Consider the following 27,593-nt stretch of genomic DNA (forward strand, 5'->3'; position numbering starts at 1 on the left):
TATATCTGGAATAGGCTAGCAACTCGAGTATATTCCCTGGGTCCCCAGTGGGCTTGTACTGGAGGCAGCTAGCCAGTGCTGAAATCTTTCCTTCCACATCTTCACTGCTTTTGTTACCCATGCAAGCTAAATTAAAAGTAGTGCAGTTATGCCTACATATGCTACAAATACACCTTAATTTGAAATGTAGAGGCACCCTTAGGAAGAGAAGACCAAGTTAAAAGGTTGCAAAGAACTCCTGACTAAAAGGAGAGTCAGCTAAGATTGCATGTTATCAAATTATTAAATAAGTAATTTGCCATTATTTTGACTTCAAAATTACAGCTGAGGCACATAAACACAGCAGAGGGACAGACTTGTTGCATTGCTCCTCAACCTATGATCAGAAGTCTGACACGGAAGATCCAACTAAACCATGCATTTACACATACATTATAATTACTATGTAATTTACTGTGGTGAATGGTGATAGATAAAGAATTTGAATATTCAAATTTATAATTTTTTTAATTGGTGTATTGTGTGGGACACTGCTTAATATCAGATAGAGAGCAGTGAACGCCTGATCATGGGACCTTGACATGGATGCTGTTAAAGGGGCTGAGAGAGCCCTTCCCAACCAGGGGTGTGCATGTATATCCACTGTCACTAATTTATTTGTGACAATATTGTGATGAAACGTTGGTAGAGGACAAAACGTTTAAGACTAGTAAATTCAATAAATGCACTTTGTAGGTATGAAATACTGCTTTGTCTAGGATGGAACCCAATATTTAACTTCAATACAGCATTCAGCTCACTGTTAGTTTAAAACTTCCTTTCACTTCAGGTCTCAATGTTCAATCCCCCTCTAATTAGACATCCTTGCATGTGTCACTACAACCATGCACCCCCTGTTGGAGCATAGATCTGATCTACTGAAGGTCAGGCAAGGAAGAAAGAGATGATTTTGAAGTTTAGACGCATCAGGAGTCAGGAGACCTGAGTTTCTATTCTAAACTCTGCTGTAAACTTCCTATGTGACTTTGAGTACTGTGTTCTCTTTGAGCACTAGTACTACCTTAATTTCCTTTTATGCAAAATGGGGATAATACTTATCTATCTCACAGGAGTGTCATGAGTCTAAATGAAATAGTTGAGATCTTTTGGGGGAGCGGGAGAAAAGCTTAGATATGGGGAGGGATAGCTCAGTGGTTTGAGCATTGGCCTGCTAAACCCAGGGTTGTGAGTTCAAACCTTGAGGGGGCCACTTAGGGATCTGGGGCAAAAATCAGTACTTGGTCCTGCTAGTGAAAGCAGGGGGCTGGACTCAATGGCCTTTCAGGGTCCTTTCCACCTCTATGAGATAGGTATATCTCCATATATTTTTTTAAAGGGGGAGGGATAGGTCAGTGGTTCAAGTATTGGCCTGCTAAACCCAGGGTTGTGAGTTCAATCCTTGAGGGGCCCATTTAGGGAACAGAGGTAAAAATCTGTCTGGGGATTGCTTTGAGCAGGGGGTTGGACTAGTTGACCTCCTGATATTCTGTAATCTATGTGGTTCTTGGGTCTTAATGTTAAGCACTGTTTTACTTGCTTTGAACAGCTGCATGAGTCTGAACCAGGGATTGGCTACCTTTGACTAATGGCCCATCAGGGAAATCTGCTGGCAGGCCAGGCCAGTTTGTTTACCTGCAGAGTCTGCAGGTTCAGCCAATCACAGCTCCCACTGGCCGCAGTTTGCCATTCCAGGCCAATGGGTGCTGCAGAAAGCAGCATGGGCCAAAGGACGTGCTGGCCGCCACTTCTCGCAGCCCCCATTAGCCTGGAACAGCAAACCACGCCCAGTGGTAGCTTTGATCCCAAACCGGTGGACGCTGCAGGTAAGCAAACCATCCTGGCCCACTAGCAGATTTCCCTGACTGGCCCTGTGCCAAAGATTGCCAGTCCTTGGTCCGAACAGGGATTCTTCTTCTAGTACTTGCTCATATCCATTCCCATGTAGGTGCGCACACGCCACATGCAGTCACCATAAGGTTTTTCCCTCAGTGGCATCTGTCAGATCAGCTCTGGTGCCCTCTGGAGTCACGCCCTTGTGGCGTTGTATATAAGGGCCTGCTGCCCCACCACCCCTTGATTTCCTTCTTTCCGCCTGTGATGGTCGCTGGAACTACTTGTCCTTGCTTTGCAAGTACTGTCCCCAGTGGACTTCTCCTGTAAATAGTTAAAATTTTAGCAGTTAGTTGCTACAGCCAGCCTAGTTAGTAGTAATAGAGTAGGACCCCATTTAATGGGGTTCTTCCCTGGCACCAGGACATGCCTTGGTCTTTGGGGTATAAGCCATGTGAGGCTTGCCATGAGCCTATGCCCATTAGCAATGCCGCCTCGGCTTGGGTGAATCTCATCTGTGTGACTGCTGCAGGATTTGTAAAGGTTTCAAACCCCAGACCCAGAAAGAAGGAGACCAGAGACTCAAGTTCCTTCTGATGGAGGCGGCTCTTTGCCCTCCCTCGGAGCCAAGTCATGCCGACTCGGCACCGAGAACCTCTGCCTCCATAAGAAGCACGCCAGCTTCTTTAAGAGAGAGGCATCACAGCCTGGCCTCTCTGGCACCAAGGAGGGACTCCCCATCTGCATCCTGGGACTCCCGACCCCACCAAAGTTTGCCCATGCAGAAGAGGTCTGCTCACATGGCACTGATCACATTAATTGATGCCGCAAAAGAAACAACGCAAAATGGACAAGGTAAGCTCCCCTACTCCGAAGCCCACCAGTCATAAGGAAACTGGCAGAGTGAGACCCATGCAAGGCCACTCAGGCTCGAAAGCTGCCAGTTTGGTACTATTGACTCCAGCCCCAGTGAGGGGGCCATCAAATACAGTGCCATTGAACTCTCCTTCGAGGGAGAGCCACAGCAGTGCAAGACTGGAGCTTCCATCAATGCCATGAGGTGTTCCAGGCAGCACGGGACTTAATATCCCTGTTGGTACTGCCATCACCAACCAGGTGCGATTCGGCACTGGAGGCAAGAGTGGCTACAGCACCGAGACCGCAGGTGCCATTGAAAGGGAAGCCGGCAATGATGCAACAATTACAAACAACATGACAGCAATGTTCTATATCAGGAGTTGGCAACCTCTGATATCACCGGCCTGTCAGCACTGGCTCACCACTCTCCTGGAGCTCTTGGTGGTAATAGAAATCACCCTACCTGTGTTTCTAGAGCTAATCTCTCAGGATTATGGATGCCTACATCATCTAAACTTCGAATCCCTCTATCTCACAGCCTGGAAGTCCATGGCTGAATCCTTTGGAATGAATGTGCTCGGGGGTGGTTCAAGAGGTTGTGTTAGGCAGCAGAAAGCCATCCACCAGGGCCACTTACCATGCAAAATGGAAAAGGTTCTCAATCTGGTCAGTACAGAAAGGGGTCTCACCCATCTGAGCATCAATACCATGTATTCTGGAATATTTGCTACATCTGAAGCGGCAAGGGACGTGGGTGTCTCTGATTAAAGTACACCTGATGGCTATCTCGGTTTTTCACCCGGGGTGCGCGGAAGGTCCATTTTCGCCAACGTGCTCTGTACTTCTCCTATTTGCATGTGCTATGACAAGGCAAAAGTCTCTGCTCTGGCACTGAAGGCACTTTCCACAAGAGTGCAAGCGTCTTCAGCCACATTTGTGGCACATGTTCACATCCAGGATATCTGTAGGGTGGAAACGTAGTCTTCAGTCCACACCTTCGCAACACCCTACGCCATCTCGCAGCAGGCTAAGGATGATTCTGGATTTGCAGAGCAGGGTTACAGTCTGCTTGTCATTGAACTCTGAACCCACTTCCTGCATCTGATTGGGAGTCACCAACGTGGGAATGGACATGAGCAAGCACTCGAAGAAGAAAAAACGGTTAGTAACCTTGTGCATCTGTTGTTCTTTGAGATGTGTTTCTCATGTCCATTCCAAAACCTGCCCTCCTACCTCTCTGTCAGAGTTGCTGGCAAGAAGGAATTGAGGGAGCAGTGGGGCAGCAGGCCCGTATATATAGCGCCATGGGAGTTTGACTCTGGGGACATTAGAGCCGGCCCAACGAATACCACTGAGGGAAAAACCTTCCGGCTACAGTGAACGTGGCATGCACACGTCTACAAGGGAATGGATATGAGCAGCACAACTCGAACAACAACAGTTACAGAAAAGTTAGTAACCATTTTTTTTTCAGTAAAAACCTAGTGAACTTTTTAATATGTGATATGATTCGGTCTTGTTAGGAAACTGGCATTTATCACTTAGTTACAGTTTATGTTTCTTGACATGATAGCAAATGGATCACAAATTAAACTTATGAATGTCAGAAAAAACATTTCAAATATTTGTTGGGTATTAAAATGTTTTTTAATCTGTGGCACCATTGGTGTTTTTAGGCTCTAGCTCAAGCAGAGCTAGTACATGTACATCTACCTGAGCCCAGAATTACTCTTCCCAGCTACTGTGTAGATGTACCATTAGGGTATGTCTACGCTGCAGTAAAACAACCGCTGACGGCCCATGTCATCTGACTCAGACTGTGGGGTTAAAAAATTGCAATGTAGACCGCTAGCTAGTTCAGAGCTCACCCAACTGCCATTGCTAGAGGAGAGAGAGCCAGACTAAGCTAAATTCCCCCACTCCAATCACTAACTAGACCCAGCACCTCATTTCCCAATCTGAGAAAACAATGTTCCCATGATACCTGCTAATGTTGTTAGTCCTTTAGCTCAAGTAGCAGAAGTCTATACAGTTATGCTGAAGATTCCGGGTCCAAAGGAGGGTGGTGCTGAAGGAGGGATATAGTTGCACATAGTAGAATTTGTTTTTACCTTTCTCCTTTTAGGAAAGAAAAAACCCTAGGGTATTACATCCAAAAAAACAACAACAACAAAAACACTGTTAAAAGAACGCTACTTAGATTACAAAATCAAGTACTCAGAAGTTAGGAAATGCCAGATTCATTGTTATCCTTGCAACCTTAATTCAGCCTCCTTCTGCATTATGATGTTCTTTGATAACATGCTATTTTTCCATAATACTCCTCCCTCACTCAGAGCATATTTCCATGCAGAGGGGCAGAATTAAGGTTGCACAGTCAACTGTAAATGTGGCTTTTCCAAGCTTTTGAGTTCTTGACTTGCAACTTCAATAACTTTCTTTTACCTTAGTTTTTGGTTTGTGCTTTTTAATGTAATCTGTATAGAGATGTAGTTAACTCCAAATGAGCAGATATGGTTATCTAATGATAAAGCATAGAAGGAAAAAAGTATCCCAAGAACATAATCTTCTTTGGTAATCCCTATACACTGGAAAAGTGAGACAGAAAAGCAGCCATTGAAGAGTGGTCACAGGGTTAGCAGGAGAGTGGAGAACGAGGCAAAGATAGTATTATCACAAAAGCTGAGGGTGAATGGACTATACAAAGAATGAAAAATAGTGTCAGAGGCAGTTGGAAAGGTTAAGGGGTGGGAGTGAGAATGAAGTAGAGAGGCTAAGACAGGAGTGGCCACAGGGTCGCCCAGAGGATTCAGGGGGCCTGGGGCAAAGTGGAGGAGCAATCCGGGTCTTCGGCGGCATTTCGGCAGCGGGGGGCCCTTCAGTCACTCCGCGTCTTTAGCAGCACTGAAGGGCCCCCTGCCACTGAAGACCCAGATTGCCGCTGAGCCAGGGCTTGCTCCACTTCCCCCCCCGCCAGGTGGCCCTGGGTGGGCAAAAATTGTATGGAGGGCTGGTTAGGGGAAGCGTGGCCTGCCCCTCCCATCCAACTCCCCCCCTGCTTCTCACCCCCTGATGACTCCCCTGGGACTCCTGCCTCATCCCACCCCCCTGTTCCCTGTCCCCTGATGCCCCTCCCCCAGGACCCTGCCCCATCCATCCCTCCCTCCCTGTCCCCTCGCTGCCCCTGCCACTCTATCCAAGCCCCCCTCCTTCCTGACTTCCCCCTGGGACCCCTGCCCCATCCAACCACCCCTTCTTCCTGTCCCCTCACTGCCCCTGGAACCCCTGCCCCTGACTGCCCCCTGCTACCCCATCCAACCTCCCTTCTCCTTCCTGATTGCCCCCCCCGGGACCCCTGCCCCCATTCAACTACCCTGTTCCCCACCCTCTGACCACCCTGACCCCATCTACACCCCCACACCCTGGCCACGACTCCCCTGCCCTCTATCCAACCGCCCATGCTTCCTGCCCCCTTACCGTGCTGCTTGGAGCACCAGCGGCTGGCGGCACTTCAGCCGTGCTGCCCAGAGCACCAAGACAGGAACCAGCCATGCCACTGCGCGGCACAGAGTACCAGGTCGAGCAGCACAGCTGCAGAACTACAGCCTGACAAGAGCTTGCAGCCCCGCCACCGAGCTGAGACTGCGGGGGAGGAGGAACAGCAGGGGAGGGGCCGGGGGCTAGCCTCCCGGGCCAGGAGCTCAGGAGCCAGGCAGGAGGGTCCGCCAGGCCAGATGTGGCCCATGGGCCGTAGTTTGCCCACCTCTAGGCTAAGACTTCACTAGGATGAAATAAAATAAACCATGGAATTCAAAGGGTTTATAAACATATGTCTAGGCAGTTTTTAGAAAAGCCCTGAAATAACAATTTTAAAATCTATAAACTAACAATGCAAAAAATTTAGTGGAGAGAATAATTATTTACCCTGATTGCATATGTCAGTTGTTGTAGATCACCATGAACTCTTTAGTGGATTTCCTTCTACTTGTCACTTTTTTTTTGTACTAGTGTAGCAACATACACAAGGTTTTTCTATGGAATTGGCACTTAAATGCCGGACCTGTACACTCCAGGCCAAATTCTGCTCTTTTGAATATATATAAATTTGGAATAATTCCATAAACTTAACTGAGAGCAGAATTTGGCTCTCCATCTCAAATATAAAATAGGTCAGAGACATTCATGAAAAAAATTCTAGAATACAGTGTGCTGTTTTCATTTGTATATTTTATATAAAACATTCATAGATTTAATGTATCACACATTGATAAAATGGCATTCACTTTTTAAAAAAACAAACGTAGCCATTTGGTTCCAGCAGTCTGGGAGTTTTTCAAAGGCAAGTAACACCGGTAACAAATGGAGAGTTGTACAGTGTGTGAAAATATGAACTTGGATTTTTTAAAAAAACAGATACTTAAAGTTACGCCAAATCAGTATTTAGGCACTGAAATCAGTGGCCTGACTTTGAATGCTGAGTATCTAGTGACTCCCATCAAGTCACTATTAAATCGAGATTAAAAACTGTGATTTTTATTTTTATTTTATTTTGTTTGTTTATTTAATTTGTAATGGTAATCAGCAAAACGAGGGAAAGGAAATGCTTTTGTCTCTTCCCACACTCTTTCCTCTCAATGAAGTATTAAAAAGGTGGCCTGAATTGTGTTTTCTTTTGGAGTTTTTTGGAAGAGGAGGATTATTAATTGTTTTTAAATACTTTTTTCTTAGTTTAAGTTAGAAAGTCAGACTTTATTTTATTTGGAATACTCTGCCCTGCTTGAGAACTGTCAAGATTATGAATTGTTAAGTACCAAGAATGTGAGCCTTTAGCAATTGTGCAGGGAAGGATTTCAGTTTATTCACCCCTTAATTTAAACGCCCAGCAAACAGTTGGGAGTTGAGATCTTTGTGAAAGTTTCAGTACTGTTGCCTCTTCAATGGAAGGCTAAGAAAGTTATTTCTCCAGTTTCTGGTCCTCCAAGGTGTCCTCCAGCAACACAGGAAATTGTAGTTTATTATTCCTAAAGTGAATAAACAGGCACGGAGGGGAGTGGGGGAGACACTTCAAATTTTTGTTTATTTAGGACACCATAAAAAAGCACAAATCCAATTTATTTTCCTTAGCATGTTAATTTTTAATGTTCAGGACACTGGTGGATGATATGTATTAAGATATATTGCATTGTAGTTTACATGAGACAAAGGACATATACCATGTTTGGACAGACCCAAATGTCTGAACTAGACTGAACAAGACAAAGATTCTGTCCAAGTTGGGAAACTTGGAGGATACTGACTCTGTTCTTTTTTTGTTTGTTTTTAATTATAATTAGGTTCTTTTAGTGATTATAAAGCCTTTTCCCACACAGAAAGGCAGGCTAATAATTAAAACACAAAAGGCTGAAGAGGTTACAGATTTCTGGTTTTGGTACAGATCAGTCTTCCTCTGTTTATTTCAGTTATCAAGTAATGTACAATTGATAGAAAAGCAAGTTGGTTCTGCAACATTAGGAGGATAAACAGATTTCCATGATTAAAAATATACATACAGTGTTTGAAGCTGCACATCTGGTGGTCTTATTCTGTCATTATTTATGTAATGCTTTATCTATTAATGAAAGTACAAACATACTAGTACTGTGAAAGGAAAGAAATTGCACAATATTTCCCTCATGCTGAGAGCTATTTGCCAAGCAGTTATGATTAATATTCAAATATTAGGAATTATAGGCCTTCTTTATGAAGCTATCTATAATGTTTTGATTAATGTCCAAGTTAATAGGTCATATTTGTTGTTGGAATAATATAAAATGAAGTACCTCTTTAAATTTCGCCAGCAATCCAGAAAGTAAATTATATAAAGTTATTGTCTCAACCATTTGTTGGTTTAATCTTTGAACTTTCAAAATGTTTTACATAAAGATTTATATTTACGTCATGTGTGTACCTTTATGTTAACTTAATTCATTTCTGTCCAGGAAGAAGGTAGCAAGCAGCGTGCTATGGAAAGGAATGTATACATTAAATGGAAGAAAGATGGCCTGTTGGGTACGCTGGGTTATGTGACTCATTCCTATGTAACAGTTTCAAACACCTTTTTATTTTTAAGGTTATACTGGTGCAAGTTAATCCAGGGGAGGCTTTTACAATAAGAAGAGAAGATGGGCAGTTTCAGTGCATTACAGGTAAAGTTAATGTATTTCCGTGATAGTCTCATTAATTTCAATATAAACAAAAGATATTGCAAGAAATTCTTTCATTGTGTAAATGTGTGGTTTTTGAAGTTGTAGGAAGAGGATTGAGGAGGATATGATTTTTAAATAGTTTTATAGAAGATTCCAGTTAATGCTAGTGTATAGATTTTTTTCCTTTTCACTGTCATAACCATAACCAGTGCATTTTTACATGTATCATGAAATTAGATTCTGCAAAGGAAATTATTGTAAAGTCTACAGTGCAGATGAAGAAGTACTATAGGAACAATTATGGTTTTGCTTATTTATTAAATGCACATCTCAATTTTAGAATTTAAAGCTGTAATTCAGTTTTTGAAAATTACTTACTGACTCTGGAAACGGTTTGTTTGGCAGTCATTTGAAGGTAACTGTAAAATTAATCTTAGGAATTTTTAAGATAGAGTAGGAAATGTAGCAGTGAACTTTTTTAAAAAAATGAACTCTTCATTCCGCTTGTGGAGAGTATTAAACGGTTCCCACTATAATAGCTGCAGGCCCAGGAAGCAGTGACTATCACAGCAGTCCATGACTGTATAGGCACCAGTTGTGAAAGTAGCAGTGCTTCTGGCATTAGACTGGCCTCTGTGCTCCTGGTCTCCCTGTACTCACCAATGCAGGTGTGGTATAGTACTGTACTACTTAAAAAGTTGGCACTAACAGGACATGAATCTGTAAACTTCATGCATTCTTAGAGGCACTTACTCTTTACTTTCAGAGAACTGCTATCATGGTAGAAACATAGGCCTGGATGAACAAAAGAATTTAGGTGCCTAGGCTTGGATGAACAAAAGAATTTAGGTGCCTAAGTCTTGTTTTAGGCACATAAGTCCCAGTTTCAGGACCACTGTGAGGCACAAAACTCCCACTAAACTTTGTAGGCACCTATGTTTTTGCAGTAAAAGTTTCCCAGGCACCTATGTTTCTGCCTCTGTGCATGCACACTGCTGCTTCCCTTAGGCCACCGCCGAATGCCTATCTCCTGCCTAACCCCCAGAGTGATTCACAACCTGGAGGAAGCTAGGTAGGCCTAAGGGCTTAAGCAAGCCTAAGGGCTTGTCTTCACTTAAAGCGCTACAGCAGCACTGCTGTCGCGCTTCAGTGAAGACACTACCTATGCTGAAGGGAAGGGGTGTCCCATCAATGTAGGTCCTCTACCTCCCTGAGAAACGGTAGCTAGGTTGATGGGAGAATTCTCCCATTTACCTTCTACTGTCTCTGAGGGAGCAGAGGGGGCAGGTAGGTCAATTTAACTGCATTATTCAAGGGTGTGGACTTTTCACACCCTTGAGTGACGCAATTGTATCAACCTAATTTCCTAGTGTAGACCAGGCCAGAGTTGGGTGCAAGTCTGATCCAGTAGACAATCTCTGAGCATGCCTACCAGATCACGTCCTGCAGATGAGTTCACACAAAATAGCTTGGGGGATGGCGGAGGAGGACCACCCTCAGAACTTTTACTCCAATAGTTAGGGTATTCAAATGCCCCTCCTCCTGCAGGTGAGAAGAAATTTAAGCAGGGATTACTGACCATTGAGCTATGGGATACTCTGATGTGGGGCTCCCTCAGTCTCTCCTGTTGAAGCTGTTGCACTTCAGATAAATAATTAAAAAATAATTTTGGACAGAGAGCGAGCAAGCACAAGCATGAGAATGATTCTATAGCTTTGTGGTTAGAGCACTCATCCAAGATGTGGAAGACTCTAGATCCAGTGTGGCTATTCAGTGACTTTATCCAGAATGCAACAGCTTCATCAGCATAGGCACATAACTCCAGAAAAGATGTCACAGTTGAGAATCGCAAGCAGAGATAGGCACTGCCCTGCATTAGATTTAGGCATCAATCTCCGTGAGAGAGTAGGGTTCAGCAAATACCCCTCTCATCGGCATCTTCCATTGGCTAAAGTAGGTGGCTCCCTGTCCAGCATGCTGATTTTTGTGAATCGCAGACTAAAGCTGCACACAATTAAACACCCACACCTGGCCCATGCCAATTGATTCAGAATCATGGGGCACAGGCGGAGGGGCTGTTTAATTGAATAATAGGCTTCTGGGCTTAGGCTGAAGCCTGAGCTTTGGGACCCTGAGGTGGGAGGATCCCAGAGCTCAGGTTCTAGCAATTAAACTGCCTGAGCCCCGGGAGCCCGAGTCAGCTGGCATGGGACAGCCCCAGGTTTTTATTTGCAGTGTAGACACATTTAGGTGTCTCTGTGTTCCTGTTCATTATATTGGGAGCCTAGGTGCCTAACTCAGGCTTTGTGAATTGCAGTGATTTTTCTAGGTGCTTGGAAGTTGTGACGCTGAACATCACAGCCCTTAACTCCTTTTGTGCCTCCAGGCCCGTATTCTTTTTCTTTAAAAAAAAAAATAGCCTCAAGCCCTACTGTTAGCATGTTCTAGCTTGTAGAATGTCACTTTGGAGAAATGAAATCTTACTCACATTATAAGAACATAAGAATGGCCATAATGGATCAGGCCAATGGTTCATCTAGCTCAGTATCCTGTCTCGCAACAGTGGCCAGTCCCAGATGTTTCAGAAGGAATGAACAGAAAAGGGCAATTATTGAGTAATCCATACCCTGTTGTCCAGTCCCAGCGTCTGGCACCCAGAGGTTTAGGAGCACTCATAGCATAGGGTTGCATCCCTGACCATCTTGGCTAATAGCCATTGCTGGACCTACGATCTATGAACTTATCTAATTCTTTTTGAACCCAGTTATATTTTTGGCCTTCATCACGTCTCCAGACAATGAGTTCCACAGATTGACTGTGCACTGTGTGAAGAAGTATTTCCTTATGTTTGTTGTAAACCTGCTACCTATTAATTTGATTTGGTGACCCTTAGTTTTTGTGTTATGAAAAGGGTAAATAACACTTCCTTATACACTTTTTCTTCACACCATTCACGATTTTTAGACCTCTTATCATATCCCCCCTTAGTTGTCTCTTTTCTAAACTGAACAGTGCCCTTTGTAATCTGTCCTCCTCTGGAAAATGTTCCATACTGCTAATCATTTTTGTTGCCCTTCTCTGAAGCTTTTCCATTTCTAATCTATCTTTTTTGAGATGGAGTGACCAGCGCTGTACATAGTATTCAAGGTGTGAGCATACCATGGATTTGTTGGTACTATAGCGTGATGATATTTTCTGTCCTATTATCTATCCCTTTTCTACTGCTTCCTGACATTCTGCTAGCTTTTTTGACCGCTACTCATTGAGCAGATGTTTTCAGATAACTGTCCATGATGACTCCAAGATTTCTTTCTTTAGTAGTAACAGCTAATTTAGAACTCATCATTTTGTATATATAATTGAGATTATTTTTTCCAATGTGCATTATTTTGCATTTATCAATATTGAATTTCAGCTGCCATTTTGTTGCCATGACCCAGTTTTATGAGATCCCTTTGTGATTCTTTGCAGTCTTAACTATCTTGAGAATTTTTGTATCATCTGCAAACTTTTCATCTCGCTGTTTACCACCTTTCCCAAATAGTTTATTAATATGTTGAAAAGCAAAGGTCCCAGTACCAATCCCTGTGGGACCCTGCTATTTACCTCTTTCCTTTGTGAAAACTGACCATTTATGTCTATCCTTAATTTCCCATCTTTTAGCCAGTTACTGATCCATGAAAGAACCTTCCCTCTTATCTCATGACTATTTATTTTGCTTGAAAGTGTTTGGTGTGGGATGTTGCCAAAAGCTTTCTGAAAGTCCAAGTACACTATATCAACTGGATCACCTTTGTCCACATGCTTGTTGACCCCCTCAGACAATTCAAATAGATTGGTGATGCATGATTTCCCTTTACAAAAGCCATGTTGACTCTTCCCCAACATATCATGTTAATCTATATGTCTGTTAATTTTGTTCTTTACTATAGTTGTGACTTTTTTGCCTGGTACTAAAGTTAGGATTACCCACCTGTAATTGCCTGAATTCCCTCTGGAGCCTTTTTTAAAAATTGGCGTTACATTTGCTATCCTCCACTCATCTGGTACACAGGTTGATTTAAGCAATAGATTACATACCACACTTAGTAGTTCTGCAATTTCGTATCTGAGTTCCTTCAGAATTCTTGAGTGAATGCCATCTAGTCCTGATGATTTATTACTGTTAATTTATTAATTTGTTCCAAAACCTGCTATGCTGACAACACAATCTGGGACAGTTCCTCAGATATGTCACCTAAAAAGAATGGTTGAGGTGTGGAAATCTCCCTCATATCCTCTGCAGTGAAGACAGATGCAAAGGACTTATTTAGTTTCTCTGCAATAGCCTTGTTTTCTTTGAGTGCTCCTTTAGCATCATGATTGTTCAGTGGCCCCACTGATTGTTTGGCAGGCTTTCTGCTTCTGATGTACTTTAAAAAAATTGCTGTTAATTTTTGTGTCTTTTTCTAGTTGCTCTTCAGATTCCTTTTTGGCCTGCCTAATTTTACTTTTACAGTTGACTTGCCAGAGTTTATGCTCCCTTCTATTTGCCTCAGAAGTATTTGACTTCCATTTTTTAAAGGATGCCTTTTTTGCCTCTAACTGCCTCTTTTACTCTGCTATTTAGCTATAGTGGCATTTTTTGCAGAGGCGCTGACTCCATGGGTGCAGGAGGGTGCTCTGGGCTGGGATCAAGGGGATCGGAGGGCGGGAGGGTGATCAGGGCTTGGGCAGAGAGTTGGGGTTCAGCGGGAGGCTCAGCATTTGTCTTATGAACAAAGGCTCACAGCCAAGCTTGGTGTAAAAGGCTGGAAGGACTTTGGGCGAGCATTGCTCTGTAACACATGAAAGTATCTCATGAAGTAAGTCTAGGTTCTAGAAATGTGTTACGATTTTCTTTTATTTGTATCCATTTGTTTCCAGTATTTCTAATTGCTATCACTTGCATCTCTATACTTTGTTAAATGAACTTTTACTTATTTTCATTATTAACATATCTTTGTGCTGTGTGTTAAGTGGGATGGTGATCTGACAAGTAACTGGTAAGCTGGGGTGTACTCCTTCTTTGGAAGCAGCAAATTTGTGAGTACTGAGAGTGTCCATTGGACACTCCAAGGAGATGTTTGTGGGTTGCTGTATGCCTATTGCTAACCTGGAGAGAAGGACAGTGGGGCTTGCCTCGGTCCAGGGATTGTTTGTCTTACCTGTGGGGGCAGATAAGATTTCCTCACGCTAAGGGCAGATGGCATCAAGGTACCTCACAACCCTAGGTACCTTTGGGAAGCATCACAGGAGGCAATCCAGGGAATGGGCAGGATTTCAGATCCTCAGTTGCATAAAAAGGATGGAGAAGGTTTTTCTGCTTTCCAGATACTAACAGTGGAGGGGTCAAAAGCAGCAGAACTAGTTTTCTGAGATCTGTTACTTTCTATTTCTTACAAGGCCCTCTAAGCTCTTTCCGTGCACCAACTACTCTTGAGGACATTCTGTGCCAAAAAAATAAAAATTCTGTGCAAATATTTTAACATTCTGCAAAATTCTGCAGATTTTATTTGTCAGATAAGCATGGCAGTGGGGAGCACAGGCCACTGGCTGCACAGAGGTGAGAGATCACTGTAAAGCTCCCCCCAGGACATGGACTCAGCGGTGAGGCCACATCCAGCCCTGACACAACATAAGGATCAGACCTGCCCCAGAAATACCCCAGGGCCCTTCCCCTCTGTGCCAGGTGCACCAGGTATGGGCAGGCAGGCTCAGCAAGGCAGGATGTAAGTGTGGAGGGGCTTAGTGTGGGGGGGATCCAGATGTAGGTTGAGAGGGTTCTGTGTGGGGCAGTCTGGGTGCAGGTGGCTCAGTGGGAGATCTGGATACACAAGGGCTTGTTAGGGGATTTTGGGTGCAATGGTAATTGGACTCTGTAGAGGAGTCCAGGTGAAGGTGGCCGGGGCTCAGGAGGAGGGAGTCTGGGTGGGGGAGGGGGGAAAGAACTCGGCAAGAGAGTCAGGGTTTGGCATGCTCAGTAGGGGAGTCCAGATGCTGGGGGAGTGGGGCTCAGTTGGGTGGGGATCCAGGTGCAGCTGGTTGGGGCTTCGTGGGGTGGGGATCCGGGTGCAGGTGGCTTGTCGGGATGGTCCAGGTGCAAGGGAAGTGGGGCTCATTGGGGTAGGGGTGTCTGAGTGCGGGGGGGGGGGCTTGGTGGGAGGGTCTGGGTATGAGGGGGTCTGGATGCATGGGGGTTGGGCGGATGGAGGAGCAGCTTCCTGTATATGGATCCCTCGCCCTGCAGCTGAGGAGTGATGGGTGCAGGAAGAGGCAGGGAGGGAGGGAGTTTGCAGAGCTTCCTGCAACTGGGGGAGAAATCTAGGGGTGGGTCTGACCTGGCCCTGGATACCATGCAGGGGAAGAGGAAGTCCCATCCTCCCCAGCCCACCCAGGACTAGCAGCTGGAAGCCACCAGCTGGTTATTCCCCAGTCCCACTCCCTGCCCCATAGTGATTTACCTCTCTGCCAGCTGCCCTGGGCAGCTGAAACATACTGCTGGAGAAGGCTGCATGACCGCTTTTGTGGCTTCCACATCAGAAAGTCATTTTTCTGCAGAGAAGCAAAGAAATCTGTGGGAGACATAAATTCTGCACATGCACAGTGGCACAGAATTCCCTCAAGAATAACCAACCTGTGAAGGATATAGTTGTTGGACAGTAATATGTCTCTGAAAGAAAATTAGCACTACACATATTGCTAAAGTTGTTATATCTGATCTGGGGAGAAAATGCAGATATTTTCATAGAGAATCCAAGAGGAGATACATCTTTTTGCAAAGTGGATAAGGGAACTAGCATCTCCTTGAAACCTGAAGCAGTACTCAAGGTCCTCTTACACAGGAAAATGCAAGCTTCTCTAAAGACAATGTTCAGCTCTTCTCCACAGGCCATGCAGTCTAAGATCTATTAGATGGCTGCAATAATTGAGCAGATCTGTGGCTGCCAAAAATAAGTAGTCATACATTGCCAAGACCTCATCCTATCTTAGTCTCTTTCTTTAGTGATGGTACATTCTATATTATCAGGTTGTCTTTTTGTTCTATTGTCTCCTCTGTCTGAGCTCTAAAGATTTAGGGGTATTAATTAGGTACCCCCTATTTAGATACTACTATTCATCACTATATAAATTCTTAGATAGCTAAAAGGTTCTTTGGGTTCGAATCACCTGTCTAAAAAAAGTCACTCTAAAGTCAGACTGGCAGCTGTCTCCCTTCAATGAAAATTCTTGTCTTGGAGGAATTAAAGAAGTTTGAGCAGTCACTGACTAATAAAAAAGACCCAGGGGCTTCCTGGGGAGGAGAACAGGTGCCTCTTCCTTTCCCCCTCTTTTCCAAACACCATTCATATAGTGTAACTCTCAAACCTTCAGGATGAGCCTGCAATACCTGAGCTTATTGCCCAGATGAAAGACCACTACTGTTTGTTCATGTACAACTTGGCCAAGAACTAGATTTGTTGCTATCTACAAACATAATTGGATGCAGCTTTTGTGGCTCATGCAGGCAACTGTAAAATATTAATCCTTCCTGAATGTTGGATTTCTTGTACTACTATGGGAGGTGAAAAACATATGGACTGGTACAGAACATTGAAGAGAGAAACGGAAAATTATCCTTAGCTGTTAATTTCCTTTCTTTGAGAGCTTTTATACAAGTCTAGAACTTGTCCTTTAAATAATTTGTTTAATGCTAATAGTTTGTTTTGTAATTATTCCTAGATTTATATTTTGCTAGTATGGCTTTTAAAGTTTTAACTGAGAACTGTGGGATGACAAATTCCTTATATAAGGGGAGGATGGTACTCTCAAAACTTAGTTATTCTGTCTTCATCTGCTGCCTGGGGGAAATTATATTTTAGCTATCTGGAGTGTTAAAAAATCTCAAAGGAAGTAAATTAACAGACAGTGAAAACTATTTTTCCTTTCATTATTAGTTTTTGTGATTCTGCAGAATGTTTAGCAACTAAATTATTTCAGAATAGTGTTATAATCAGATTTATATTGAAGATTCTAACATGACCCTAAAGAGGATTCAAACCTTTTCAGAAATTTGTATGTTACCGTTTATTCTTTTCCCCTTTTTGAACCACAAATTGGTCAGCCTTGCAACCCATGGTTTTCTGAGATTTATTTGAAACATGTCAGTGTAGTAATTACTTCACAATTTCTGTGGGGAACAGAGTACTTTTATACCTTGATATTCAGGCAAAAGTGAATAAAACATAATGAACATGAGACTAAATGTTCATTCTTTTTATTCAAGGTATTGAACTCATCAGTATAACAACTCAATCTTTTTATTGTAATCTTAAATTATCAACAGTCTAAATAAGGGGATTGAATCTAAGATGAACAGATACTGCATTTTCATGCACTGTGTTAGGGGGCTTATTCCTTCACTCTCTCACTTCCCTGGTCCTTCTCGCATGAACAGAGAGCAACAGTACCCGAAGTCCAAAGGCGCAAACAATTCGATGTTTATTGGGGTGAACGTCCAACAAGCATGATTCCAGTTTCCTTCCTTAGTGTCCCCCTTCCCAGCTCTGACATCACAGAGCCTTGCCTGTGTCCCTGTTCCTCTTCCCATTCCCCCCTTTAGCAAAACATGATCCCAGTTCCCCCACCCCCAGTCCCTGTTCCCATTCCTCCCGCATGTCCTGATTGACTGCAGACTCTATAGTAAAACTTGAGTTCTGCTTCACTATACCTTAATCAATTACTTTACTGAAATTTAACTAACCAATCCTAACATACTGTAACATGGTTATTTAACCAATTATATCCCACCACCTTAATTGGTTTACACCCAACAAAATTAATTATACAGTAGACAGAAACAATCACAGAACCAGACAGAGACCATGCAAATAAACATACAAAACAATACAGAAGTGAGGATTTCACAACTACATCTATACAGACATAAGGGTTTTCCAGCTGTGTCTATTGATAAGTGAGTTCTTACCAGACAGAAAACTATCAAACTAAATTTCCTTTTACATGTTCTAGGCTCTTTCCTTTCTCTGGAGGTGATAGATCAGATCACCTTCCTAACAGCCCCAGATTGCCTTGTTTCAATATGACTAAACAGGGCCTCAGACTGTCACAGTGAGAGAAGGCCCTTACACAGATAGATAATGATTTTGATTCTTTCTTTTATACTTCTATAACTAGCTAAGTGATAAGAATACACCTAAATTCTTAAAGTGTAGGCCAGACAGGCTTGAATATCTATATCCTAACACATTATAACCTTAAACGTGTTCCAGTCATATGGTAAATTGTCATCTATCAAGTTTACATGCAAAAATATTACTATTGTCTCTGTATAAATGCCACAGCAATCTGTGATAACAATAGTTAAACAACAGTAGTTAAACAAATGATTTAATCCTTGCCAATTTTCACAAGCTCCTCATCCCAATCTCTGGATAGATACCAGTCTTTTGTGATTGGATCCAACTGCCGATTCCCACGTGCTTCTAAACCCCCAAGTCTTGGTAGTGACTGATCACTGTGCCTAGGTGTAGGCCTCATAGGTGCACTCCCAGGTAAAGTTTTAAACCTATCCTTTCAACAGTTGGGTGACATTAAAGTTAAAGATATGACAATACTAAGGAGGTTTGATTTGGGGAAACATGGACATGGAGGGTAGATTATTGAAACAAGAATTTGGAATAAAGAAAGAAAATCTAAAGAAGTGATCTGAACTTTTAATACTGAGATGTCAGCAAGACATACCAATTTTTTCTATCCATCATTCAGACTTTGAAAGAGTTGGCAGAGTTTCAAAAATCAGATCTAGAATTTTTTCCTTTGTCCCTCACTCAGGGCTTGTCTACATGGGGGAAAAGCCCACAGTAGCTGATGCATACTAGCTACTCTGCACTAACTCCATGTGTGGACACTCTTACTTAAGAGTGCCTTTGTGTTTATTAGCTTAATGCACTTTGGAAGTGCATTCAGCTAAACCACTCAAGCATCCTCTTCATGCATAATAAGCATCCATATGGGGAGTGGCTACAGAGTTGTTAATGTACTTGCTGCACACTGACTTCCCCATGTAGACAAGCCCTTAAAAGCTATTGAGTCACTTACTTTCTTTAGTCAATGGTTTATAGTAAACTCCACTCATCTTCCCTTTTCTTCATTAGCGCATCTTTTCTATCCTCTCCTCACTACCTAGTTCACCAGAATACCTGCTAAAACTTTTTTCTGTTTTCTAGTGTTAGTTTTCTTTTGTATTCTACTTCATTCATTTTATGTAGTCTTTTTTTTCTGCCTGCAATGAAAGCTGATGAGTCATCTCTGTAAATTTTTCAGTTATGCTTTTTCCGTGAAGTTCTTTGTATAAAGGAGGGAATGTTCTCTATATTCATAAAAATTGTGCATGCATGTACACGCACATACAAACACACCCATCATATATTTGGAAGTAATAGCCACATGATACATTGTGCGAGCATGTAATAAATATATTATATGCCCACATAATTTATCAAATGCTTGTAACAGCATCATCTGCATCAAATCTATCTCCTTGAGATTTATTCAGACATTCTAAATCCAACTGGAGGGAAGTTATGTGCTGGCTGAGTACTTTCTTCCCTGCTACCCCTGCACTCAAGATGACCTTCCTAACAATATGCAGCAAGCACTCCCCTTGTCTTTGTTAAAATTCTCCTCAGAACATGCTTTTGTGCAACCTGTGTCTTCATTCACCACCCCATTTACTTAATTGTGATAAATTCATCTGCTGATCACCCAGAACTCTGTGAGTGTGTTGTCCTCTATCATTTGTCTTAGATCAGAAGCTCATGAGTCAATACGATTTGTTGCTTCGTGCTTTGTAATGCTTTCAGCACACTACAAATAATATACCTAATTGCAAGGCCAGAGAAATAAAAGTAAATTTAAACATACAAGGGGGTTGCGTTAAGAAAAGGTTTGAGAATGCTTGTGCACTTTTAGTGTTCTAAGCATACACACCAGATTGATACTTATCAATGTGGCAGTTTGCTAGTATTTGTCGTCACTGCTACCTGTCTTTTGGTAGTAAAGTCCTGTAAACAGAAAGGGATCCGTAACATAAAGGAGAAAATTGTTGAGAGCTAAAGAAAAAAATTGCAAATCTTTGACAATGCATATGCATTGTCCAAGGGCAGAAAGATTCAAACCTGACTGGTGCCAGCCAGGCTATTTTCATAAGACGTATAATTAAATTGAAATTGGGTAAAGCCAATTAATTGATGGCTGCTGAACGACTAGTAATTTATAAAATATACACAATCAAACTTTAAAGTTTTACTTATCCCAGTTCATAATTCTTTCTCATCAGCAATGTGGTCCAGCTAGACTAAGGGCCAGTCTACACTAGAAATGATACAGTGGTGCAGCTGCACCATTGTAGCGCATCTGGTGAAGACACTCCAATTGGCATAATAAAACCACCTCCAATTAAATATGAAGTCTTTAATGGAAAAGGGGGACAAATTTCATTCCAGTATACCGCTTGGAGTTACGACTCAGTTCATTGAGACTTTATTATCATGACAAGCAGTACAATTGTTGCCAAAGTGTGTGCTAAGGAAAAAAAAAAGACAAACCCCTCCTCTTGTAGAGGAGGGTGTGACCATCCAGGAGAGTGTTACATAGTATTTGGCCATTTATCATTACAAACCATTCCATTCCGGATCCAGTGGCAGGTTTCTACATAGCATGATGCCAATTTTTCTCCTTTCTCTGGGTTCGGCAGGTGTTTTTTGTCATCATGTTTTATGGGATATATTTTATGATTTCTGATAGCCGGAGGAAATTGTCATAATGTCAGGGTAATTGTCCCTTTAACTCCCCTCTGTGGTCTGCTCAAGAAATGCAGTCTCGGGTCTCTCCACTTCACCTGCCTGAGCAGAGACCTGCAGCCCTTTCCCTTCTGACTGAGGTTTTAAGCTGCAGCCTCCTTTTTTTCAGTGTGTTTATCCCAAGCAGCTCTGCAGTTTTTGCTCTTAGGTTCTCACCAAGAACAATGATATTGTCTTTACCGGTAGCCAAACAGCCTTCTTAAGCAGAATACATTTATTTAAGGATAAAAGAATACAGAAAACAGTACAAGAAAACAGTAAACAGATCTACACACATATTAAACATACCAACAGTCGCCCATCAATGCTGTGGGGCCCTGGCAAATCAAAGACCTTCCAATCATGCAGTAAGGGTGGGGGCCTGGCCCTCCCTCAGACAAAAGTTCATGTGCATTTGCTGGATCAGAAGGAATGTCATGAGTCTGTTTAAACTCAACTTTTTATACCAAAAGCTCTTCCTCTGTTTCCTTGGGCCTCTGATACCTGTTTGAAACAGTATATGCTAACTACTCCAAGGGTGCTATTTTCTTAATCTATTTACAATCTTAGACTGCAATAATGAGCCGCTATCTTTTTTCTAGAAGGAGCTGAGCTTATGGAGTAGAAATAGAGAGGGTGTGGTATTGCATGGAGGATTTAGAAAATCACCATGTGTCAGTTTCTTGGGTTTCTTAATGCCTTGTTGATATTCCAGAGGCCAGATTCTGGACTTCAAGTGCACCATCTAATGAAGTCACCATACGTTATTTGTGTATGTAATAATTAGAATATTAATTGCATTTTCTTGTGGTGTTATCTAGAGACCATGGCACGTTAAGAGATGGGAGACTTCATAATTTTTTGCTGTTGGTTTTTATTTCAAATGAGTGCTCTCATGACTTGGGATGCTGTACTAGATAAAGGTAAAAAAAAAACACTTAAAAACACTCTAATTAAATTTGAAAACAAATTTGAGTGAATCTCCTACCAGACGAAAGGATGTGTCAGGGTAGATGTTTTTAGGAATATCCTTGAATTTACCCTGAAGCACTAGCTGATGAAAAATGTGCTGCCCATTTTTTGTGAGGGGTAAGGTATTGCAAGTACATTTGTACTCAAGTCCCTGTCATGACTTCCAGGTTGTTTCCAAATGTAATTTAGGCTGGTGATCTGGAAAGCCCTGGATGATGTGGAAGTACATTAGGTGAGAAGTAATTTCAGTTAATGCCTTTTTCATGGAGTTAAGATTGGAAGAAAGGTCCTTGTGATCATTTCCTGGGTTTGAAATATCCAGGGATGGCAGCAGAACAGTCTTAACTGAAGGGCCCTACCTTGACAATTCAATCCCTTTGATGGTCCATCAGAGTACTAATGAGCTTCAAGACAAAATAAAATATATTTATTAGATTTTCTTCAGGTTTTTTATATTCATCTTTTTATTCCTAAAAAAATGACAGCATGGCTGCTAACATTTCTGCAGATAACAGCCATGGGTTCTTAGTTGCAACCCATTGTAGATAGTTTTATTTAAGAACACATATTTTAAAATGAGCACCTAGATACATTAGTGATCAGCTCTCTATATGTTTATTAAAAAATAAAATTACTCACTTTGACTACCAAACAGTCATCAGATAGTAATGACCTCTGGTCACCACTGATCTGAGCTCAGCTTAAACCAGCAAACTATTGGGGAAAGACTAGTAGTACGATCCCATGAGCATCTGCTTTCCAGAGAGAACTTATTTTTTGTTTGTTAGTTAGGTAACAGGACTTCTATCTTAGTCTGTCAGTTTGCTCTACTGAAATGTATATTTTTTAAAAGGAAAGAGATCTTATAAATCTATATAGCCATTTTTGATAGTAGTAGTGTTTATGGGCTTTTGTGAAACCTTCCTTAAGCCAAAATTTTCTTATTCTAAAGTGGAATTATAAGCTACATTAGAGTGATTCATAAAACTGGGTTTAAAATATATGAATGGGTTCTCTTTGTAGAAGTGAATTACAGCAGATAGTCCATTCATGAATTCTTTCCACTGCAGAGTATGTGAATGAAGATGACTCATCCTGAGCACATTTTATAACAGTTACAAGTTGCAGCTAAGGGCTATTAAATGTTACTTGACATAATAAGAGAGACTATGTTATATATGGCTCTGCAAAAGGAAAATTGCCGTATTCATAAAATGAGAATGTGTGCAAATTAGAATGGATCATAAATACTTCATGTTTTGAAATGAATAAAATATCAGTGTAAGGCAAGTCTCTGTAAAGAAGAAGAATAAGGAACCTTGCTTTGATTTAATTTAGTTTAAAATAAGGAATAAAATATTCATTAAAATGTGTTTTTAAGAGTTGAAAGAGTGAGGAAGTTTACATCCATTATGAAGCAACGGTAATATGATGCTATAGTTAGAAATGTAACTTTCTTTCCGTTGTTAGTTTAATTTTGAGTCCCCAGCCGCAGCCCTGTCCAGTATCCACAGAGTTAAATAAATAAAACAAACCCTTTCTCTGACTCCCATTTCATATGTGTGGGCTCCTGCCCATGGAGAATTTTTTTAAGAATGTTATAAATTAATGAAACAAGGCATTTCTGAATTCTGAAGGAAACTGATCAGAACTTTTGCTTTTTTGGGGAAAATCTGATTTTTATTTTGAGTAGTGTTCATATGGGTGCTCCACTTCAGGGGCACATGAACCTCTAAAGCCCTTGATCAGAGATTTCTAGCTAGTAGTGTCCATTTGGCCCATGCATGCACCCTATGCCTCCAAGGCTATATACGGGTGCTTGGGAAAACTACCCTCAGCCCCTTCTCTTTTGCTTTGTCCCAAGATGGAGCATTAGCATATCCGTCTAGAGCATACCCAGCCTTTTCTCTTTTCTTCAGTGTTAGTTTATGATAGTAGGTTGTTGTGTGGTGTTTAGTATGGCTGATTAGTTTTGGGTGAGAGGATTGTTTTTCCACTCTCTTTTCCCCCGGGAGACTTGTCTTCTCCTGGCAAGTTATGCTTGGTTCGCCAGGCTTCAAATGCTGCCTCTCTTGCCAGGATGCTAAACCATTAAGTGATGGGCATTCCAAATGTGTATATATATCCCCGATGTCTGCCAAGAGGAGGCATAGGGTGCATGCACGGACTGAAAGGACATTGCTGGCTAGAAATTGCTGATTAAGGGCTAGGAGGAGCATATGCATCTGAAGTGGAGCACCCATAGAAACCCATATCTTGAAAAACTACAGTTACTGCCAGAGGCAGATTAGGGTGTGGGGCCGTGTGGCCCTGGGCCAGTGCATGGGTGGGGCCCTCCCCACCTCTTCTACCTGCAGTCCCCCCACCCCTCCTCCCCATGCTCCTGCAGAGGAAATGGGGTCGGGGTAGGGGGGCTTGCCTCGCTCCCCCCCACACCTGGCTATCCTGCTGGAGAGCTGGGTCAGGACACAAGGGCTTTCCCTACCCGCCTAGCGCTCCTGCCGGGGAGCTGAGTTGGGGGACAGGGGCTTTCCCCACCCCGGCGCTCCTACTGGGGAGCTGGGTCAGGGCGCAAGGTCTTGCTCCACTCCACCCAGCATTCCTGCTGGGGAGTAGGGTTGGAGTGTGGGGGCTTCCAGGCGGAGCAGGTGGGGGCACATAGATGCCCATTTTTATGGGAGGGCCCCCATTGGCTGGGGCCTCTGGGCAGAGGCCCTGTTGGCCCAGTGGCTAATCCACCACTGTTACTGCACAGGGTGAACAACTCCTTCTTATGCCTTTCCAGCTCCTTGAGAGAGAGTGTGTGTGTATGTGTGTGTGTGTGTGTGTGTGTGTGTGTACACACACACTGTAGGTTTCCCTGTTACATTCTAAATAGAAACTAAACAATTAAACTTTGGATAAAGGTTTTATAAAATACCTGTTTTATCCGTCTTTCTAGTAACATCTTAAAATCAGATGGCTAAGAGAGGAAATGAAATGTGTAGTCTATCAAACCACTTTCTCACTAAAAGAATAATAAGTTGGCTATAGATTAATGTTGGAAGGAGAAATGAATAATTTTCCAATCACTGATTTCTGTTTTAAGCATGTGCATAATTAATAATATTACAGCATAAATGGACAGATCTAAAAGCTAAGAAATTAAACAGAATTCAGATTTCTTCATCCTAGCTATTACAATATTGTGGCGATGGGTGTTTTAGGAATCTGTGAAATAAAATAAAAATTAACATGAGATTATGATTCTCTGTATTTACTCGATATAATATGAAGCAATCACCTCATTTTTTCTTTAGGTGTCTACAGTGTACTCGGTTTTTGTTAGTGTCTGTGGGTATGTCTACATAGCAAAGAAAAACCCGTGGCTGGCCCATGCCAGCCAACTTGGGGTCACGGGGCTCGATTCTGCAGAGCTGTTTCATTGCTGGCTAGAATTCTGGGCACTCCACAGTGTCCTGTAGCCCGGTTCCAGCCCAAGCCCAGAAGTCTACACAGCAGTGAAACAGCCCTGCAGCCTAAGCCCTGTGAGCCCAAGTCAACTGGCATGGGCCAGCCGTGGGTATTTCTTTGCTGTTGTAGACATACCCTGTTGTCTAGCTTTTCTCTCTCTACCTTCACCCAGTCTGCTCTTCTCCCTTGCCCTCCCATCCCTTCCACCCCATACTATGCACTTTTGGGGCACATGACTGAAATACCAATGTTGTGTCACATACATTCCATTACTGTGTGCGTACTGTGCACGTGCAAACTTTCATGATTATGTCCTTGACATGTGTCTTACAGTACTGATACTTTCAATTGTGTGTCCAGCCCATTTCATCCTTGTTATGACCCCACTGCTGGAAAGGAAGCAGCCCAACACATTTCTCATTGTGGAGCTAAAGAGGCAAAAGTAAAATAGAAATTAAGAAGTGAAATTGATCCAAATAGGAATGTGATTGGGATTTTTTTATTAAATCTAGATCAAAGATACCATGCCAGTGGACTTGCACTTAACTGATTTACATGTGCACACATGAAAAAAAGTTGCAATCAGATTTTTTAAAATTCTCATTTGGTGTTTTCACTTAAGGTATGTTACATTGAGAACACTTTACTCTCATAGTATTTCTTATGGCATCATATAATTAAATCTCATTTATATGAGATTGTTTTTAAACAAAGATAACATATCTTCCTTTTTACTGAGCAGAAAAACTTTTTTCCTCAGTTTAATCATCTGATGAGTATCCCCCCCCGAGGGCTTGTCTGTAAAGGGGCTGTAGTCTGCACTAATTTGAGTTAGTCCAGTCTGAAAATCCTTGCATATACATGATGCAATTCCTTAGAGTGCACTAATGCTGCATTTATTGCAAACTCTATAGTCCTTTTTCAAAGTGTATGAAGTTCAGTATGAATTGTTAGTGCAGTCGATTGTTCATTGGCACACAATGCTGCTGTGTGCTACTTTGTACTCCAACTGCTATGCCACACTGCTTCGTGGATGTCTATTACTGACCTGTCTGTTTACCTGGGTGCCCACCACTGTTATGGAGTCAAGTTCACTGGATGTCCCCTTGTCCATTTAAAAACTGACACAGTGCCAGGATTGGCGCACTTGGTCCTGGATTCCAGTATACTGGCATTACAGCAATATTACTCCAGCAGTCTTTACAATATGCCTTGAGCAGCCGCTTGGAGCCATGCTGAAACCCTAGATTTCATCGTCATCTGGGGAGAAGCATAACTTCAGCACGCCCTAGGGGCCAGCCACTGCTTTAAAGTTGTGGGTTTGGATATTGCTAGTCAGATATCCACAAGAGTTCACAACTGGGATGCTGACCAATACCAGATAAAGCACAATCAGCTTAGGAGTAATTTACATTAAAACCAGGGAGTCAGGAAACAGTCCAGCCATGGAAATGTAATCTGTCCAATTCTTGAGGAGCTGGGTCAAATTTTGAGCAATTACACCGCTGCCAAATCCAAGGACATTGTGGACTTTGTGCCTCTCTTCTCAAACCCGGAGGACAAGCAGCAAGGGTCAATGAAGGAGGAACATGAGGAGGTCAGTTAAGAGCTCTTCCCAGAAAGCCAGAATCTCCCCTGGACTCAGAACCTTGAGGGCGATCGTGTAGGAATCAAGTTCTTTTTCCACCCAGAAACCCAGCCCCAGATTCTGGAGGTAGATCCTCCTCAACATATAAGTATCTGTCTGTACAATTTATTGTTATACAGTAACTCCTCACTTAACATTGTAGTTATGTTCCTGAAAAGTGCTACTGTAAGCGAAATGATGTTAAGCGAATCCAATTTCCCCATAAGAATTAATGTAAATGGGATGTGGGGGGTCAGGTTCCAGGGAATTTTTTTTGCTCGACAAAAGATATTATATACATATACAGTATAACTTTTAAATAATTTTAAACAAACAATTTAATACTCTACTCACCAATAATGATTGTGAAGCTTGGTTGAGGCAGGGGTGTAGCGGGCTCAGGGCATAGCGGCTTGCACTGCTGCGCCCACCTGACACTCCTGCTGGGGAGCAGGGTCAGGACATGGGGGCTTGCCCTGTTCTGCCCGCCCGGTGCTCCTGCCAGGGAGTGGGATCAGGGAGCACTGCGGGAATCGGGGAGAGCTGCAGGGGTCTGGGAGCACTAGGCAGGAGCACTAGGCAGAGTGGGGCAAGGCATACAACCTTGTAATGGAACATTGCATGACTTTAAACTAGTATCTTTTCCAATAGATCAGCGACCTAATAACAAAACAGTGTTAACCAGGACAACTTTAAGTGAGGAGTTACTGTATTCACTTCTCCTGTTTCTAATAAACAGACAGACATACAGTTGGGGAGAGAGAAGAT

The 27,593-nt window shown here is 42.4% G+C and overlaps 1 protein-coding gene across 6 annotated transcripts in view; it reads left to right on the top strand.

The window, feature by feature from the left end:
* Nucleotides 1–27,593, top strand: part of FNDC3A (fibronectin type III domain containing 3A) — a 200,295-nt gene that overhangs the window by 55,485 nt on the left and 117,217 nt on the right. For all 6 annotated transcript variants that reach the window (XM_050947435.1, XM_050947493.1, XM_050947442.1 and 3 more), the window contains one exon: nt 8,837–8,912. In XM_050947435.1, the coding sequence (XP_050803392.1) occupies nt 8,837–8,912 (76 nt within the window). Of the gene's footprint in view, nt 1–8,836; nt 8,913–27,593 lie in introns of those variants that run through there.

This window comes from Gopherus flavomarginatus, chromosome 1, assembly GCF_025201925.1.
Source record: "Gopherus flavomarginatus isolate rGopFla2 chromosome 1, rGopFla2.mat.asm, whole genome shotgun sequence".
Classification (NCBI taxonomy): Eukaryota; Metazoa; Chordata; order Testudines; family Testudinidae; genus Gopherus; species Gopherus flavomarginatus.